The sequence below is a fragment of the Lissotriton vulgaris genome, chromosome 1_1 (assembly GCF_964263255.1).
Source record: "Lissotriton vulgaris chromosome 1_1, aLisVul1.2, whole genome shotgun sequence".
Taxonomy (NCBI): domain Eukaryota; kingdom Metazoa; phylum Chordata; class Amphibia; order Caudata; family Salamandridae; genus Lissotriton; species Lissotriton vulgaris.
In genome coordinates this window covers 1,795,927,474-1,795,947,241 of record NC_141685.1, presented here as the reverse complement: position 1 = coordinate 1,795,947,241, position 19,768 = coordinate 1,795,927,474, and the positions used below count along the sequence as shown (strand labels likewise).

The following is a 19,768-nucleotide window of genomic DNA, read 5'->3' as shown; positions in this document are numbered from 1 at the left end:
GTCAAAACATTCTTCTTAAGAAAAGTGTGCAATTGCAATGTGGGGTTAAAATGATGTACTACGGCCCAACGTCAAAATCTGAACAATTTGATTTCTATGGAAAGTATTTGTTTTCTATATAGAAAGCCATGGGGTGCATTGGTTTTAAAAATTGTCAAGTTAAACGAATACACTTTTAAAGTAAGAACTGTTACCAAGAGTTCATATCTGGACTACTTCAATCCGTTCAAGTTACACTATTATTAGGAAACTCGCAAATGTTGGCATTAATTTTGAGTAAATGTTTCAAACTGGTAACAGAATTAGGTTTAAAATGTACATAATTTAATTGAAACAACAGTGCACAGAATGTTTTCAGCATGCAATTATACCTAGTATGGAAGGAAGGGTGCAGTACTTACCACATACAAAATCATCTGGGCTAACAGCAAAGATACTTCTCCCTTTTAACAACTGGGGGTGGGCACAGCTGGTGTTCACAAATGTCTGAAAGTTGTTCTCTGTCACCCATTGCGGTAGCCATTTCAGCTGGCAATCACATAACAGGCTAGACGTATTCAAGTGCCTGGCAAAAAGAAGAGATTTAAACTGTGTACTGTGAACAGCATATTAACATACAGCACAATGCAACAAGTGCCTATAACTCGTGCAAACTCTTGTGCAGCCCTCCTCTGCTTTTCCCCACAAAATGAACTGTCCTCATAGAATAATAATTCTAGGAAAGCTTTCTTGAACTTTTAAATAAGTTAACATTGTAATTACTACAGAGCTATTTCTGATGCAAATTCGTTTTTTTATATTTCAGCATTCATAGTCCTGCAAAATGAAGGGATCACCAATGAATGAGGATCAACCGTTTTAGAAGTGGACATTAAACATCTAGGTGACTTGAGACCAAATACAGCTAGTGACAACAGGCATTGGTACAATGGAACTTGCATTTCTGGATATTCTCTTAATGTACTTTTCCAGCTAGTCATTGTATAAATGCCAAAGGCTGCACTACACATCCTACAAACACATCTAATTTAAGCTAACTGATGCGTGCACACCCAACTCAATTTAAAAGAAAAATCAAATGTGACATTTGCATTAATTTAAGACTAATAAGGTCAGAAAATGCCATATTCATCTCTATTTCAATTAAACAGTTTAGAACAAGAAAAAAATCCCCAAAACTTACAATTCTTGAAGTTTCTTCAACTGTGAAAACGCATTTCCTTGCACGGACATGATTGCATTGTTATTCAGATCCCTGAGAAAGGAACAAGAGTTTTAGTCAGAAAGAGCCCTCATCTGATGATGAATCACCCATTACAAGGCAAGGGCATAACAGGCTTTGCTTCTTCGGCAATCCACGTATAACTCTAAAGGAGGGAAAGATATTTAAGATTTTTGGAGACACCAAGAGTAACTCAATTTTAATGAACCCCACTGATTACTTTCTCTTTTTGCAGTTGTCATAGTCAGCCAAAAGTTTACTCTAAACGGGATTCGCTAAGGGGCGTTGTTGCCCATCTTTGTTGGTTTCATTGTTTGTGCCCTCAAGCCTTGAATAGAGATTAAGGAGTTTAGAAAGTCGTTTACTCTTCAGTAAATAGTGCCCCTCGGGAATGTATATCAGCTAAATCCAATCCCAATAATTTTCCCTCTGGCCCTCGATTAGCCTGCCTGCTGTATTTGTTGTTGATGGTTTTTATGCGCAATATTGCCCACTGCTTATTACTGCCATGTTATGCTAGATACCATTATGGTTTGGGACGGTAAAATCTGTTACTTTAGCTCGTCACTAGTTCTCACTGGACATGTCTGTGATAGCAATACAGTCTTAACTTAATGCTTGCTCACATTTAATGAAAGAGCAATTGAAAACTATGAGGATTATTTATATTAATGATTTTGAAAGCTGATGACACGATTTACCAAAGATTGGAATTTCAGCAAGTAGTTTAAATGTTGTAACAGTTCTGTTGCCAGAGACTAAGCAGTCGAATTTCTATTAAGCCCTCACTTCAGACTGTTGGGCAACGTTGCTTTTCTTATTGTGAACGAGCAGGCTATTTTGCTGAGCTAGTTTTTGCACGGTTAGTAGTAGTAAGAAAAAGGCTAAATGACTTTTACACCGGAACCATATTTTAGCAAGAACATTCATTTATAACACATCAAACACAAAAACATCAAGGTGCCTCTCCCTTTCTAAATAGCTCAATCACAGTCATTTACTTACAGGTGCTCCAAAGCATCCAACCCCGAAAATGCCTTCTTTGTGATAGAGCGGATTCTGTTTCCTTGAAGTAATCTAAGAATATAAAAAAACACATAATATAAGCACTTACACTATGTTTTTTTAATGTCACTAGTAAAATACCTTTAAAAAAAGTTAGCCAAGCATATGCACTTTATCTTCAAACCATATTTCTAATGGAATCCACAACGAGGTAAATCAATATAAACGTAAATATAGACTTTTTAAAAATTACATTTCACGAATATCAATTAGTTAAAAGGCTATATTTCTAACAGAAACAAACTATACCCTGTGTTTAAAAAGGCTTCCCTTGTATGTTCGGTTACTTTAGCAACAACATTTTGTACCATTGCACATCTCCTTTGGACCATCGATTACTATAATCATGTAAAGAATCAAAGGGTTCAATTAAAAGTTAGATTATAAGTTCTCAAAATGATATTGCCTTTGCCAGTACTGCATCCTTCCTACTTCTTTCCAGAAAATACACAAATATGTCAAATAATTAGTGCTGGTGCTTTATATAGACAGTAATGCCAATCAAGTTAAAAACTGAAAACGTAAATTTGGTGACTGAAAGTAGGGCAGTGAATCTAGGCTCCATAATTTCAAAACTGACCATACATTTAGTAGATCTCAACCATGGGCTGAACACCTATTGCTAATCTAAAACATAAATTGATAGACGTTAACCATTTATTTTAAAAAAGTGTGACCCCTTTAAAACTTGTGTGGCCCTCATAAACTGTCAATCAATTTACTGCTGCATTTAGGGTCAGAATGACACTGATGGATTGGGGGCAGGAGGCTGAAAATCCAATCAGAATACATTTTTATGAACTGCATATATTTTAAAGAGTTCACATAATTTTGACCATTGAAATATTTAACACATGTAAAAGCAAAGACAGGTAGTCCTACAAACACTATTAAACACTACTCAAAGTCTCCATTATCTAAAAAAAGCAAAAAAATCGAAATTTAGCAATTGGAAATGTCAGCTGGTCATGACAATTATTATTTATCCTGTACACAAGCAATTAAGTAGGAACGTACTAAAACATAATATATGCATGTACTTACAGCCGCTTCAGTCGTTCAAGCCCACAAAAAGCCCCATTCATATCTTCGATAGTCCATGAAATTTCATTGCTTTTGAGGTCCCTATTTGTTAAGAAAATGGTTAGCACTGCAAATGAAGCAAACTGAAAAAACTAAGAAATACAACACTAAATCAAACTAATGTTATTATTTTTAGTGGAAGGCGAACTGAAAACCACAATTCAAACATATATGTTCCTATCTGTTAAATGCAAAGATGCGCTTAAATCTTGAAGACTATTTCCTATAAAGTTTCATGTAGCCAATCAGTTATTTTGCAAAGGTAGGTACTCCTTTATCGAACCCGAGGAGCTCATAAAAGTTGATGACATTGACAACTATTTGGGCTGTCACTGGCATACCACTCATGCCTCAATCAGGAGCCATAATGCAGATAGTAATTATGCACGGGAAGTAGACATACAAATGAAGGTCTTGTGTTTCAATCTGTCAGTGGGCTAAAGAAGTGGTGACCAGATTTAAAGGCCACTGGCCCGAGGCACAGATAATCAACAGGCAACTTCAATACACCTGCCTTTCAATGAAGCTTGCTGTGCATCAATAGCTTTGCTTTGATTTTACACCCATGAAAGATCTCACTGATGTGAAGAACAATGTGGCTTGAAGCTTTTTTGTTCTTGGAGGACAAAGTAGACTTGTGCTTTCTATTTTAGAATGTTACCCAGAAATGGAAATGCGTTTTTTTTTGGCCTTTAAGCAGACTCATCAAGGTTCTAAACAAACCCCCTAACACCCAAAACAGAGCAATCTAAGGAAAACATTGTATAGCATGTGATAACTGTTTCACAACACAGGCTGTATATATGGAAAAAATTAAAGGTGAAAATTCTGTGAAAGGCAAACATAAAAATGCACAACAAAACCATACGATTTATAAAAAATAAAAATGGCTTTTAAACTTCTACCATAGTGCAAACTCTTAGAGAATAGGAGCAATTTACTAATTAAGAAAGGTACTGAACATTCCATTAAATAAAACACAAAGAGACATATATTTCTCGAAATGAAGTTTTTCATGTGTTGCAGTTTGTGTCCATAGTTGCAGACGGTCTCCAGGACGTGTATTTTTACAGTACCGAAGGCAGTGCTTAATTTGAGCTGATGGTTATTTTTAGGGACCGTCAATTATTTTTTTGCCTCACATTTACTGAGAGTATCAGTGGGAAAAATAAACAAAGAAGACAGATCGAGGTAGAGAAAGACGAAAAATCGTCTCAAGGGGAGAAAGGAGAGATAAGCATGAGTGGCATATATAGGCAAAGAGGGACTGCCAGTGGATTTAGGAGACATGATATGGGTCTAAGACTATGCAGCCTTTGGTATTTAGTGCGCCAATATTTGATAGCGCCAGCCGCAGGCATCTGAGCAGAGTTTTGGGCACCAGCACTCATTCCTTTGCAAATTAACCCTTGACTGACGGGGTCTGTTGAAGTCATAGATCATGAAAACGTTGTCTTAACTCCCTTATGGTCAGGGGGTTGTCTCAGTTGTTTGTGCGCCAAAAACAGGTGAAGAGATAGGTGTTGTATATACCTTACGGTCATGGGTGTATTGGTGTGTGTGTGCGGGTGGAAGGGGGGTGGGGAGGATGGAGAGATGGAGAGATAGAGAGAGAGATAGAGAGAGATAGAGAGAGATAGATAGATAGAGAGAGAGAGAGAGAGAGAGAGAGAGAGAGAGAATATATGCCCTAAAAGACAGTACAACAAAAGAAGGTGCGCAGAATCCATTATACATGAAACAGTCAAACTAAAATATTAACTTACAGCGTGTTCAAGCTGGAGAGTCCTCGAAAGGCACAATCGGCAATGTAGCTCACTTTGTTATTCCCTATATATAGTTCGCTCAGTAAACTGAGGCCCACGAAGCTTGACTCGTCCAACCTTGTTAACTGGTTAAAGGTTAAATCCCTACAAATTGTAAAATAAAGGAAAAATATGCGTTTCACTTAGAGTTAAAAGCAGCAGTGTAAATTCCATTCCTTACACTGACAGCAAACACAACTTGAAATACAAATATTACTTATGCATAAAACACGATATGTTGCATTTGATCTGATGGACTCGGGTGTACCTAAGATTTTTATTGAAGACACTGCTCTAAATTAAAACAGCAATGGTGGATTTTCACAGCTCAACGTGCCCTATCTTGAAATTTACACTGGTGCTGCCAAGTTGTCACCCTGGAAACTTTTGGGTAAAGCATTAACAGATCCACCAGTATGAAAATCATGTTTTGGCAAGACCCATGTTAACAGAGGAGGGGCAGAATAAAGGCAACTTACAGATCACTGAGTTTCTGGCAAAACTCCCAGGCGTCCGGGCTGATCTTGCTGATGGCGTTTTGGCTGAGATGGAGCTGCTGCAGCATAAGCAGCCCATAAAGCCAGCCCTTGGTAACCTCCGTCAGGTTGTTGTAGTCCAGCTGCCTGCAGGTGAGGATGAAAAGAAAACACAGGATCACATACTACTCGAATACACTAACTGTGCATTGTACACAATGCCGGACAGCAAACAGCTGAGAGCATCAGTACTGCTAGCGGTTGTATACTACATATGATTGGGTTCAACTGTCATTGTGTGTAGGACTGGGATGAAAGATCTCTTCTTTCTGCCAATCAATCCACTGAATGATCTATTAGTTGAAATAGTTCTGCCTAAATGCTGCCGACCATCAAAGGAGGGCCTAGCAGAGGACAGAGAAAAGACCGTAACGAGGAAAGAGGAAGTAAATCTCATTACACAACTTCCACATTGTTCCATTTAGCAAATACAGCCACATTTTAGTTAACACAGAGTGTAACAAACACACCAATTGTCACTCCGTTAGTGCACCCTTCCCAAGGATTATATCACACAGTATGCCAATGAAAAAAAACTCTATTTTCACTCTTCACAATGTACTCTTCAGAGAAATAACAATGTATTAGCTATGGCTAGCTCTTCTGGCCATACTGATTGAGAGACTGACATCTGATAACGAGAATTAACTGAACTTATACACGATAAATGATGTGCACCGACATGCGACACATGCTAGAGTTAAACAGTGTCTTGAGGGTAAAAATGCATGGAATTTAAGACCCCACAAGGCAGCCTCTCTCTCAGACCTGCCTTTCCTTCTACGTTAAGAAGTTGTAATTGCAGCTCTACTAAGCCACTTTGTTTGTGGCTCAAGATGAACCTGCAACTCATGAAGACGTGTGCTAGCTTCAGGAGAGCAAATCTTGCCCTTCTGCCGCCTTTTATGAATTGACAAGATTGATAGAGATGAAGAGAAACACCAAATTCATACACTTAGCAGACATGTCCATTCTGTATGGAATCATAATTATTTTTACATTATGCAGTCATACCAGCAATATACATCCAGGGGCGTCCAAAGTAGGTCATGGATCAGTGGATCAATGCCAGAGTTTCAGGTAAACCACTTACTGTGTAATTGAGCTTCATTTTTATTGAGTGTGAGTAAATGTGTTTTATAGGGCTTAAAAGAAAATATGCAAAAGATGCTGCCCTTTTAGACCTGTGATGGGCACCCCCATATACACACATGTATGTGTATAAAATTCAGTCAGAAAAATGCAGAAACACATCTGCGAAACGCACAAAGCTAACATGGGTAGGGATTCTGCTTCAATTTCTAAGCATTCCGCTGCAAAGTTTGTGAAATCCTCCTATTCAACATCAACTAAAATTATCATATGGATAAAATCTATCCTTTTTATCACATACATTTTAAGAAAACAAGTTAATTTTGTCCAATCTCCAATATTAATAAGGCACAGCAGTGCCGCACATCACTTTGGGGGGAATGAAGGAGCTTTTGTGGAGTTTGGTAAACCATCACAGTGTTTATTGGACATGATGCAGTGTGCACACAGGACAGAAAGATTGTGCAGGACATGATCAATTTAGAAACATACCAATAAGGATGACTTCGAACAATTTCTTGAGACGAAATAAGCAAAGCAAATTAAGCTGTGGAAGCGGAAAGAGTTAAATGAGGAAGCAACTATTTAACACACGATGTTCAACTTACAGAATTTCCATGTTGCTCAGCCCCCAAAAGGCTCCATCCATGAGTTTTGCTATCCCATTCCGCTGCATCTTCAGAGATTTTAAAGCACAGAGTCCTTGAAAGGTGAGTCCGTCTATTTTTTTCAACTTGTTCCGATTCAGCTCCCTGGGTGAAATTTTTTTAAATTAGGTTAGGAGTATGTTTACAGAAACGTTTTATGCGAGCAAGAACAAGAAAACAAAAAAAACACCCTGCCATCTGCACTGACATGCAAAAACCAGAAACAAATGTGTAGCAAAGCAAAGGGTTTAAACAAGTTGAAGTCTGCTGACAAAAGGTCGAAGGACAGCCCTGGGAGGCCAAAAACACAGTGGAAAAGCATCGGGTGGCCCTCCTCCCTCAAACACAACAAAAACATCCATTAATGAGTGACCTGAATACCAGCCAGCATGCTGCTATGCAGATATGCGGCCATCAATCAGTCTGCGGTAATGCACGCCGCCAATAAAATAGTTTCCCAACTGAAACAAGGTTTCATTTTCCGAATCTGGGATTTTAGTAAAGAGCACTTGTTTAGAAAATAAGTTGCCATCAATAGGATATAAATAATCTAAAAAGCATAGTTATGTTATTGTTAAAATATCTTTATCAAAAATGGGCCAACAAGGTAGGAAGCAAACACCTAGAGTGCAACACTTTGTTAACAAGTACTGGCACAGAAAATTAGGTCGGGCCTTAATGTGCCATGCCAATAGAAATTAGCATGTTACAGAGAGACACACAGTAGAAATCTGCAGGAGCAGAAACACAGAGCTGTACTTTTAAAGGAGACCGTCATGCAGAGAAGTGCCAGGCACTTGAGTGGAGGTGACAGGATAAACCGAAACAGTGGGGAATCAAGATATGATTGACAAAGTCACAAGCCAATAGCTGGTTCAACAATGCTAATGGTTCAAAGGGGCAGACCGAAAGACCACTATGTATATTATTAGCAATAGGTCTGTGTGATAAGTGTGCTGTCAAAACCAAGGCCCCAAAATGCCTCAACTTTATCATGAAACGGCAGCCAATCAAGTGAATAGATCGAGATCGATAAATGTGACAGACAGATTATATAACAGAGGTCCTATAAAATAGATCGAGAGAGAGAAAGAGAGTAACCTGGTTCATACTGCTCCACATACAAGCAGAATGGAAAGCTGGGAAATAAAATGTCTTTGTTTCAGTCAAAAGATCTACAAGAAACCTGATGCTAAATGCACTTACAGGTGCTGCAGGTGGGAGAGTTTAAACATCTTTGGAGGGATGGATGAAATCCTATTCCTGTTCAGCTTCAGGACCTGCAGAGTACTGGACAAGTTGTCAAAGGAACCAGCCTCCATGGATGTTATTCGATTGCTATTTATGTACCTGTTAAAAAACAAAAATTGTTCACCACAACACAGTGCAATTAGTATATGTATCATACGACAAGTTCAGGAAAGTTAGTAAACATTGTGGTTGACAATGGGATGTACATCTGATTTGTTAGGTCGTCTTATTACTTTTAAGTGAACGGGCAAGGTGAATGAAATCTAAGACTTAAGTCCCGTTCTTTTCTTACACCTTTTCTATTAAGGCTTCTCATTGCAATATTTCAAGACCAGGTAGCACCGATGTATTTTCGAACTTATGACGCAGGACTTGTGATAATTATGCCCTTTCAAAATACATTTGCACGATAGTGATTGTTCTCATTTTGGTTTTCATTCATTTGAATTACCCATTAAATTCACTTTATGAGGATCGCGTATGGCTTGCCTATGATAATTGCAGTGGATCCGATTTAAAATGATGGATTATTTAAACAGATGTGTACTTTGTGGAATTTTCCAGGGCACCACAATTTGAGAGCTCTGTACGACAGGCCTTAGTGGGCCAACAGGAAAGACAAAGCTTTTGCGTACCATATGGAATATGCATGCTTATGCTTGAATAAGACCAAATATTCAACTTACAGGTACTTGAGCTGCAGAGGAGGAAATGAGACCGTTTTTAGCTCTGTAATGTTATTGCCACTAAGGTCCAAAGTTTCCAAGGCAGAAAATGGCTTCAGCTGTTCAGACAAAATCTCCTTAATCGCATTACTGCTCCTGTGGGAAGAAAATTCCAATCAAAAAGACTGCTGTTTCACCATGCAGCGCTAATTACTTAAATAACATGTTATTCAAACTCCTTTCCACAGTGTTCACATAGCCTCAGTTGAACCGCTCGTTAAATGATGCCCAATGTGTTAAACATGCACAAATAACTACACTCAACATCCCAACCGCTTATGATGTGGACAACAACCCTGATCATCCACTTGGGTTTCCATAAAGCATTATTGTATCTAAGTATACTGTGCTAGAAGCAATACCAGCTGACAGAACAGTAAGAAACTAGTGCAGTTGTACAGACACATTGCTTGCGTCAGTCACTCAGTTCAATATATACTCCCCACTACAAACAGTAACAAGCATTAGAAATGCAATAGGTCTCGCAGCATTAGAGTTAGTGCTTTTAGAATTGTTTATGGGTTTTTTTGTAAATCTTTAGCATGAGGTTGAGGGTGAGTGAGGGTGAGTGAGGGTGAGTGAGGGTGAGGGGTTGAGGGTGAGTGAGGGTGAGGCTGAGGGGTTGAGGGTGAGGCTGAGGGGTTGAGGGTGAGTGAGGGTGAGGGGTTGAGGGTGAGTGAGGGTGAGGGTGAGTGAGGGGTTGAGGGTGAGGGTGAGTGAGGGTGAGTGAGGGTGAGTGAGGGTGAGTGTGGGTGAGGGATTGAGGGTGAGGGGTTGAGGGTGAGGGGTTGAGGGTGAGGGGTTGAGGGTGAGGGGTTGAGGGTGAGGGGTTGAGGGTGAGGGGTTGAGGGTGAGGGGGTGAGGGGTTGAGGGAGAGCAGGGGGCATGAACACTACCAGGGTGGTGAAGTAAGAGCCTGGACATAAGGTTGTGTGTCAATTCTGGGGCATCTGGGTGAGTAGGCAATTGGTAGGGGAGCAAGGGCGGCCAGGTGGGGGGAAGGGGTGAAACACAGAGTGGCGAAGAAGCTCACGGTGGCTGTGCAGTAAGCGGGAAGAACAGAATGAAGAGAGTAGCCTCAACGTCTGCAATCACGTCATGGTAATGGGCTAGGAAGCCGGCAGGTAGGTGAGTCTAGAAGAACATACCGAGGCGGAATAGCGAGAGGCAAAGGACCCGAACTCGCGATGTGCAATTAAGTCAGACAAAGGGTGACAACGAACAGTTTCAAGGTGGGGGCCAGGAATGGGAAGTACAAAAGCCGTGGGTTAGTACGGTCAAAGTGCAGGAGGAGGGATGTCGAAATCCTGGGGCTGATTCACTCGCGTAAGGCATAGTATCAGTGTGGCGGCATCTGGAAGTAAGCGCTCAAACCATGGCCAAGTTGTCGGACCGGGTGGGGTGACATACCGGAGCAGTGCGAAAGAGAAGTGGCCAGATGAAGCGCTTAGGCGGCAGAGTTACCTGGAAAAACAATGTAGATCGGAAGATCAGTAATTAAGGTGCTTCCAGTCGGATGGGCAACATCTGTAGTGGGGGAATAAAGGAGTGGAATGAGGGACGAGGGAACATTGGTGAAGCCGGGCGGGTGAGCTGGGGGGAGCGTGTAAATACCTGAATAAAGCGGGAGGCACAGCGCGGGCGATTCTGTAGGATAATGCATCCATCTTAGTGCCAAGAGCTGAGATACAGCTCTGAAAGTTTTTTCATGGTCACCAGTAGGCCGCGGATATCCTGATGCAAATCTTCTATAGGCTGCTCCTGCATTCTGGAGGCGTCTTCTGCGAATGTGTCTCGAGATATAGACCTTTTCTGCTCAAATAAAATCTTCGGTTGTGCCCTGTCCACTCGGCCCATCCTAGCCTCCAGCGGGTCGCAAGGCAGACCCAACAACACCGCACTAGGGGTTCGGCCCTATAGGGGAGGCGACAGCATGTTATGGTCAGCCTGCGTGCCAATGAAGCACATAGAGAGAGCACACATCGGGGGGAGGTTCAGGCCTTCAGCGTAAGGCCCCAGGACCACGGGTCAAGCTGTATGTTCTTATAAAGCTCTTCAGCACTAAATAGCGTGCTTAGAAGCAGCTCCAACTGCAGTCAATCAAAGTATGGAAACTCCACAGACACGGGGAGTGTAAGGCAAACGCAAGGCCCCCGGCAGCAAGAAGAGCCCCAGGGGCTGTAGAAGAGGGATTCAGGCTGCACCCCAGCTGAGGTTCAGCAATTTCAACCACGCACAGCTAGGAAAGCGTCCCAGCAGGGAGCCCCAGCACCTGCAGTTGAACGATGACGTAAGAGATTTCCACACTCCTGAGAAACAAAACCCAGATGGAGGACACTGCTCCCGTCTCGTCAACCAGGATCTTCAAAGAGCACTGCTACAAGGCTGATCGGCCAACTCCCATGTTCAGTCCGGGGACATCCAAGACGTTAAATAAACAAAATGGCTGTCATGCACCCCTAGTAAAAATAAAGGTCCCCAGAGCAGTTTCACGCAGTATTGCAGGTGGGGGAGCTGCCGCAGTAAACGCAGCCATAGATCCACAATGCATCCAAAGCGTCACAAGAGAGCAGCGCAGCTCCATAAGGGGAGGGGAGTGGAAAAAGGGGAGCCGACGGAAGGAAGAGAGGGGAGGGGGAGGAGAAATGCGACACGGCGGGAGGGGGCGGAGCGGGGAGCCGGTCGACAAAGTTGAATACCAGGAAGTGGTGTGTCACGAGGGGTGTGATGTGGTAGCAAGGGGCCAATCTGGATGTGGTGAAGGGGGGGGCCGGGGAGGGGAGTGGAAAAAGGGGAGCCGACGGAAGGAAGAGAGGGGAGGGGGAGGAGAAATGCGACACGGCGGGAGGGGGCGGAGCGGGGAGCCGGTCGACAAAGTTGAATACCAGGAAGTGGTGTGTCACGAGGGGTGTGATGTGGTAGCAAGGGGCCAAGATGGGAGAGAGGGTGAGTACAAGACGGAGGGGAGGGGGAGGAGAAATGCGACACGGCGGGAGGGGGCGGAGCGGGTAAACAAACACGGACGTGCACGCGCCCGTGACTTTTAAGGTCAATGCGCATGCGCATAAGCTTAATGCGCATGCGCATTGACCTTAAAAGTCACGGGCCCTGCAAGGAATCGCCACGATTCCTTGCAAGTTAGATAAAGAGTCGATGAGCCCCTATAGTCTCGCTTGCTCGATGCGCATGCGCATCGACAGGCGAGAACTAAAAAGGGATTGCAGCCTGTACAGAAGCTGGTGGCATGAAAATTATTGATGCCTTTAACTGAGTCATAATATACAGCCAGTGGAACTGAAACTGGTATGTAATGGTATCCCCTTGAGGTTAGTGTTGGTCATTAAAAGTGAAAAACTATTTAATGTATGGGCAGCAAGCAGCAAGTTAAAAAGGAGTTTGAAACCTAAAGCCAGCGGACTTTCAAAGATGTGTAAGCGTCGCAGACATGGCTTTATGTTGGGGCTCATCGCTGAGATTTCGTTAATAAGCTTGCAGAGTATTAAAAAAAAAAAGACAAGAAGAAGAGACATTATGCACATTAATGATATCTGGATCAAAATAAGGCCTATTCCAGGCTGGATTGTGCAGTCACAGTGATACTTTGAAAAATGTCTATGCACTAGACAACATCACTGCTTCATGAGCTGATAGGGGATCCAACCACGATGCTTAAATATTCAAATCAGCAAATTGGGGCAGTGTAGGTAACAGAGAGGTACCCCCTTCATCAAGTATTCAACTCCAAATGTCACCTATGGCTTTCTGCAGCTTTTATAGCATATACCACAAAAACATGGTATGTAAAAGGAAGCCGCCATCTATCCTGTACAAAAAAAGGAATCTTTATGAAAAACAGATCACACGTCCTGCTGCCTCTCATGCCTTACCACTCTCCCAAGCAGCAGTTTACTGGGAGACAACACTACAAGAAATGAATGCACTAGAGAGTTTTAACGCGCCCTCATTCACTTCTACACAATGAAGAAGCCAGAGCTCCACAGTATTACTCTGAATTTCTTTTCTTCGGGAAACTAATTTTCAGACTTAAATATCTACCCTTACCATCACCTGCCATTAGATTCCTGGGGAAAAAAAACATTAAAACTGATTTAGGCTGAAATTAGTATAGCAATTTACGCTTTAGTACGCTTATTAAGCACACAGTAGATCAATAAGGTGGTTTCTGGTTTGCATGGGAGAGCTATGCAGAGATAGGCTTAGCTGTAACTGTAGTGTCAAATCTTAACATGAAATGCAAGGTGAGGCAATTGCCTCAGATGCCCCAGATGGCCTTGGTCAGAGCACTCAGAGACCCATATACCAAAATGCCAAAGCTCACACTCAGCCCATGCCTTCTTGGGGTGAGCCGATGCAGAAGATTGGCAGATGGGAAGCTGCTGGTCTGGAAGGGATCAAAGTGCTTACATTTCGGTGTAGAGAACGGAGCGCCCTCTGGAGTCTGCACTCACTATGCAGAGTGACTTCGAAGGCACTGTTTTGATGGCAAAACAATGAAGGTGGGCTAGAGAAGGGCAAATGTAGTCGAATTTAGTCTTTGCAGTCGAGTCAAATGCTCTTTAAAAGTGTGTAACTGAAGTATTAAGAATGTTTCAAATCAAGAAAATAATTATTATTGTGTTCAATAGATGCCACTAAAGTTTAATTCTTGAGGACTATACTTTGAATACTTATAGGTGGAAATAATTTCGCCAAATGGGAGAAATTCACTATTTGTAGCTGTAAAACATGCCTGGAAACTCTTGCACAGGCAATAGATAAGTCAGCCAGTGTGTATCACTGCCTGCATTGGTTTGTCTATGAAGTCATTACAAACAAGGTTTTAAACTGCCAATTACGGGAGTGACGAATAAAATTTCCCTTGCAGTAAAAGTGTGCTGCGGTAGAGAGCAGCAATTTCCTGCCTTGCACACCTCCTAAATTACAGTGTGAAAGTGCTCCATTAAAGCCAGCACATGCACAGGGCGGCTTTGTATGGGTGCTCCTCAGAAAAGAAAAAAAGCCTCTTACTACTAGCAAGCTGCCGTTCAAAATCCCACTTTCTCCTAATGAAAAAAGAATGGAGTCCATATATTACTTTCAAAAGTGGAAACTTTGTACAATGCGACACATTTTAGGGAGACACTACATTATATGAAGAGGAACGTCAAGAAATGCCACATCTTGCAGCACTGCTAAACCTTCCAATGTTGCTGGAGGCCAAATAATTCTGAATACGTACAAACACATTCATTTATTTTCAATGAAGAGTGGAACCTCATGTACCATTGAGTATTCATACGTAGCAAAATGATGCATTTTGAAAGATTTTACACCATGACCCAATGCTACCAGAGATATATATATATATATATATATTATATATATATATATATATATATATACATATATATATATACATATATATATACACATATACACATATACACACACATACACAACATCTGATAGAGTGCTGCATGCAAAGTGGTCGCTTGGAGCCGTCCACAAGTCACTTTTGTCCTCCTTCCATCAACCCAACCAAAAAACCCACAACTCTTGGCTACATTTAAGATGCGAGACATACACAGGCCACAATTCACTCTAGAGCAGCAAAATCAGCTTAAGCACCAGTATTCAAGACTGCACCCACCTTTCCTCGACTTGATCAGTAAGGTGTTAAGAACTTAAGTATAATGGTTTAATAGTTAAATTAGAATACAATTTAACGCGCAACCTTACAGCAAGGTATTTATTATACCGCACTAACCTGTAAAACCATAGCTGTCCCTAAATGCCCAAACCCTACAATTCAACATATCATGTTCACCAATTCTTATACATCAGTGCACTACAAAAGCACTGTAGGGTCTACACGGCGACCATGGCAATATAGATGAAGTGTCTTTGCTTTAGACCACCACTTGACCATACAAACAAATAATGCCAAATACATGACAGTGCCATAGTTAAACAAGTCTAAAGATTATCACCACAAGAAACATCCTAAATTGCCAACATAGTCTCATACAGTTAAGAAACGACCCAACACCAGTCAGCTGGCAATTACTTGCTTTCCAGAGTACCTTAACATAATTCGTTATCTCGCCAGAAACCACATGACATACAACAACCACCATGCACCTCAGAACCCATCTTAAGTAGTAAAACACTTGTTTCATCAATTTCAATATCTAAATCAACACAGCACCTAACACCGTTTAGAAGGTCAAGAGTGGCACAACAACACTCCATAAGTCTGGAAATCCTCAAACCACAGTTTTAAAACCTACACTAAAGTTACAGATCGATACCCAGTTCAAGCAGAGCAACAAAACATTAGAAGCAGCAACTCCTTCCTCTCATACATCCAATTGTTCCAGAGCATTATACAGGCAGGTTCATTAATCATAATAAGAAAATGCATTTCAACATTCTTTAAAACATCCTGCCAGTGCCTATAACAGGGAACACATTTTCAACTCACAATAGCTGTTCCACCCAAACTCAGAACTAAAGCCACATAGGTGGCAACACTATGCCCCTAACTGCCGAACCTCACTACTCACAGAAATAATACTTGCAGATTCATAAAGACGCATTAGACACACAAAAGTTCATCCTCGTGCCCATAGGACTAAATCCATAAAAGCAGCAAGGTTAAAAGTAACAAAAGACACAAAGATACACTGTAAGAGTGCCTCGAGTCGGATCAATAAACACATTGTCCCAAAAGCTCAGGCTGTTATGAGGACCCATCAGTGGCACAAGTGAGGATACAAATGCTGAAAATATGATACAATATAATTTAAATAATAAAGTAATATTCCAGACTTCTACCCAGACACAGCTGCACAACAGCCATTCGAAAAAAAGACCTATTTGGTTGAGAAAATATTGGAATTGAGAGATTCACTTTGCTTTAGGGCCCCACAAAATGCAATGCCTACCAACCATTGGCCCTGCTATGAAATAAATGTCCATACACATAGCATACATTTGATAATGTTCTTTTTTAAGTGGTTTGTCCGCTAGTGTCCAGTTAGGATCCCTTGTGACCAAAACCATGATTAGTCAGTTGGATGGCCAACAGCATTTACTATAGACTTTTTCAAGGATATTGCATGACATGTAAGATGTCATTGCTTCAAAACATATCTGCATCATTCCCCTTGTAACCTAAAAAGCAGAAGACTTTAAAGGGTGATTTTTTTGTTTCTCAATAAACAATACAGTGCAGAAAAGTTCATTGTTCACAACCCACATATGGGGGGTTATTGAAAACATGTTGATAACAATTACCCAACTATCAGAGGAAACTCTTAAAACACATGCTGCCAAGCTTTACAATTGAGTATTTTTATCAAACTACTCTACTTCGATAAAACACTGATTTTACAAGACCTGTAAAGTTAAAGTGGAATAGATTGCTTCAGAAATGCTAAAACCAGAAAATCCTGTTCTCTCACAAAAGTCAACCACTCATTTGCCTCCGGCCTCTCAAAGGGTAGGAAAAATGCTACAACAAACTGCACAACTCATAACTCCTCCTCATGAATCAGCCTCAGGCCCTGCAGCTGCACAGAACCACCACAGGATATGGAATCTGAGCACTTTTAATTGCTACCACCTAAATGGCGATCAATAATCCACCAGCTATGGTTTAATCATTGCTCCTCAACACCAGAAACATATTTTGACAACAAAGTGAAACATGAATTTATGTACACTGGCACTTAATGTTCGCGAGTCTATTTTCTTACCAAAAAGGTAAAGAAAATGAATATCCTTCCTAATCTCTGCCTTTTTCTACTGTCAAAAAATTAGAAGGGGGTGCTTAATGCTTTGAATGAACATGGTTTTAACACTTTAGTCCATGCAATGGCCAGAATAAATCTAAACGACATGAAATGTACTAGACGTCAGCCTTCTGAAGACCCTGATCTGCTAACTGCAAAAAATTCACAGTATCTTAGTTCAATCTGCTCCGGGTTGAGGTGTCTGGTCCACTTTCACATTGTTCTGAAGCAGATCACCAGCAGGCAGTCATCAAGACAACAGCGATGCATTATACCATCAACAGAAAGTGCCCTTTACAATCTAAAATTAACCTGCGCTCCGACACTTTTTGTTCAGAAAATCCACCTTTGGAAATTCATCATGCACTCACTCACGTAAGGCATCAGTTCATGACTCTGCAAGCCGACCAAATCAAACATCTTTCTTAAACAGCTTTAAAGCGATTGTGCTCAGGACATAAAATGAATACAAAGTAACCTTCCCATGGCAAGGCAACCAAAAGATGTTCTTTGGGGCTTGCTGTGCTAAAAGCCCAGTTTAAAAATTACGCAGCTGCAAAAACGCAAAAGAGATCTACATTTAGGGAAACAGAACGTTTTAGTGAACCATAAAGGTTGCAAAGATAAGCTATAAACTGTGGCTTCAATATGCTGTCATTTTTCGTTACAGTACTAAATGCAAGATCTTTATGGATGATGCTGAAAATTCACTGAAAGCCAGAGCACATCAAATGGGGCCTGGCACTGCTTCCTACATGTATGTATGTGACACAGCGCATTGAAACGGCGGCGGGAGGTATCACAGAAGAACGTGGGTGGTAGTCTCCAATTTGCTTCAATTTAACAACTTCCCACATGGCCTGAACCCACCCATCCACACTTCAAACAGATGCTCTATTCGCTCTAGCTCACCAGGTCCATGTTTACTTAAGAGTAATTGGGTAAAAATGTGTTCGTTCTCCATGGGGCCCAGAGTATGCCGGGAGATCCTGCACACAGTGAACGCAAACAGTGCAATGTGGGTCCCTGCACGAAATAAGCTTTGGTTTCTACTCGAACTGTGAGGAGAAGGTGGGGTTCACTGGAGGGAGATGTTTATCCATGTCCAAACAAGGAGGGTTCTTTCTTGGTGCAGGCCTCGTGTATGACGGCTGCACATTGACATCTCGTGGCCCAAAGCTAACTTTCCTCTCCTTCCTAATCTCAACTATGAAGTTAACACAAGCCGTCATATTCACGAGGCAAACAAAACATGCAAAATAAATTCCTTTAGCCGGTTAGAAAATGTTGCCACTGCATTTGTAACTGGAGCACAGCTCTTTTTTAACCATCCAGTCGTTTTTCTCTTGCAAATGTACCCATCTGTTTTTTCTTTGCTTTTTCTCCTCGCTCCCCTCCGCAGAAGGCCCGCGCCAGGATCAGATGTCACCGAGCTGTTATTCAAAGGGAGCAGCGCAGACAGAGCGGCTGCTCCAGCTGACTCGGCTGACCCGGGGCCCAGAGAAAAAACAAACCCCCAATAAATCACCAGCTGCAAGCAATTGAGCGGTGATCATTGTAATTAATTGAGCAGTTTCCCAAGAATGCGCCATATTGTTTCAGCCCTGGAGGCTGGCACCTTTCCTGAGAGGTAGAATGCAATTTGTATTTAAATTGTTCAGTATGGAGGCCCGTGGAAAATAACTTTTACCGGGAGGGGCAGAGAGAGTAATGGGATATGTAGGGGTAAAGACTGGGGATGGAGGGCGGAGGAGCGGGGGAGCGTCAAAGGTACAAAACTAGGCGACACTAGTGAAAAGTTAGAAGGGAAATCTTTGCTATTAAACGGTTGTTGCAATCGGGCCCATTCTATATTACACACTACCACAAATGCTCCGGGGTGTGATCGTTTTGTACGACTACATAAGAACATGCGAAGGAGATATAATGCATCAGAAGGCATGGGTGTTGGTGGGAATGTAATGTCGTGCAGAGCATGTCGAATATGCAAGATTTTGTTTATGCTACAGACTCTTATGGAAGAGATTGTAGGCGCATGTATGTGTGCACGTTTGTGTGTGCGTTCGGTCACATCTGGTTGTGGCCATTTCTTAAAATCGCATGCCTAAATACAGAGCTGCCAATGTCGGCTGCTTCCTGTGGGGCAGAGCCATACAGTCCTGGCTTTGTTGACAGTGACGCTTGCATTCTGTGACATTTTGTGTCACTTTTTTGTTTGAGCATAGTTCTACTAGTTTGGATAGGAAAAGAGTTGTATGTTTAAAAAAAAAAGGCAGGTTGAGAGATGCAAGTGCCCCTGTGATCTACAAATGCTTGTCTTGAAACCTATCATAAGAAAGAATTGAGGTTAAAAATGAAAAAGCGCATAATCTGATACAGCTCTGAACTAGTGCAGTATTTTTGGGGTTTTGAGCTTGCTTTTCCTGCTGATGACAGTTCGGTGTTGCATAAATCGCCAGTTCTTTGTGCCCCAGCTAATTCAATTCTAATTGCATTCTTTATTGAAGGATTGCTTGAATCAGGGTTGTTTTAGGGTCATACAAAGA

At 41.6% G+C, this 19,768-nt stretch overlaps 1 protein-coding gene across 1 annotated transcript in view; it reads right to left on the bottom strand.

The window, feature by feature from the left end:
- Positions 1–19,768, bottom strand: part of LRIG3 (leucine rich repeats and immunoglobulin like domains 3) — a 73,045-nt gene that overhangs the window by 20,891 nt on the left and 32,386 nt on the right. Inside the window, exons 4-12 of the mRNA XM_086919109.1 lie at positions 9,388–9,522; positions 8,657–8,800; positions 7,412–7,555; positions 5,655–5,798; positions 5,137–5,280; positions 3,332–3,412; positions 2,228–2,299; positions 1,184–1,255; positions 402–565 (exon numbers count right to left, since the gene is read on the bottom strand). Of these exons, the coding sequence (XP_086775235.1) occupies positions 402–565; positions 1,184–1,255; positions 2,228–2,299; positions 3,332–3,412; positions 5,137–5,280; positions 5,655–5,798; positions 7,412–7,555; positions 8,657–8,800; positions 9,388–9,522 (1,100 nt within the window). The remainder of the gene's footprint in view (positions 1–401; positions 566–1,183; positions 1,256–2,227; positions 2,300–3,331; positions 3,413–5,136; positions 5,281–5,654; positions 5,799–7,411; positions 7,556–8,656; positions 8,801–9,387; positions 9,523–19,768) is intronic.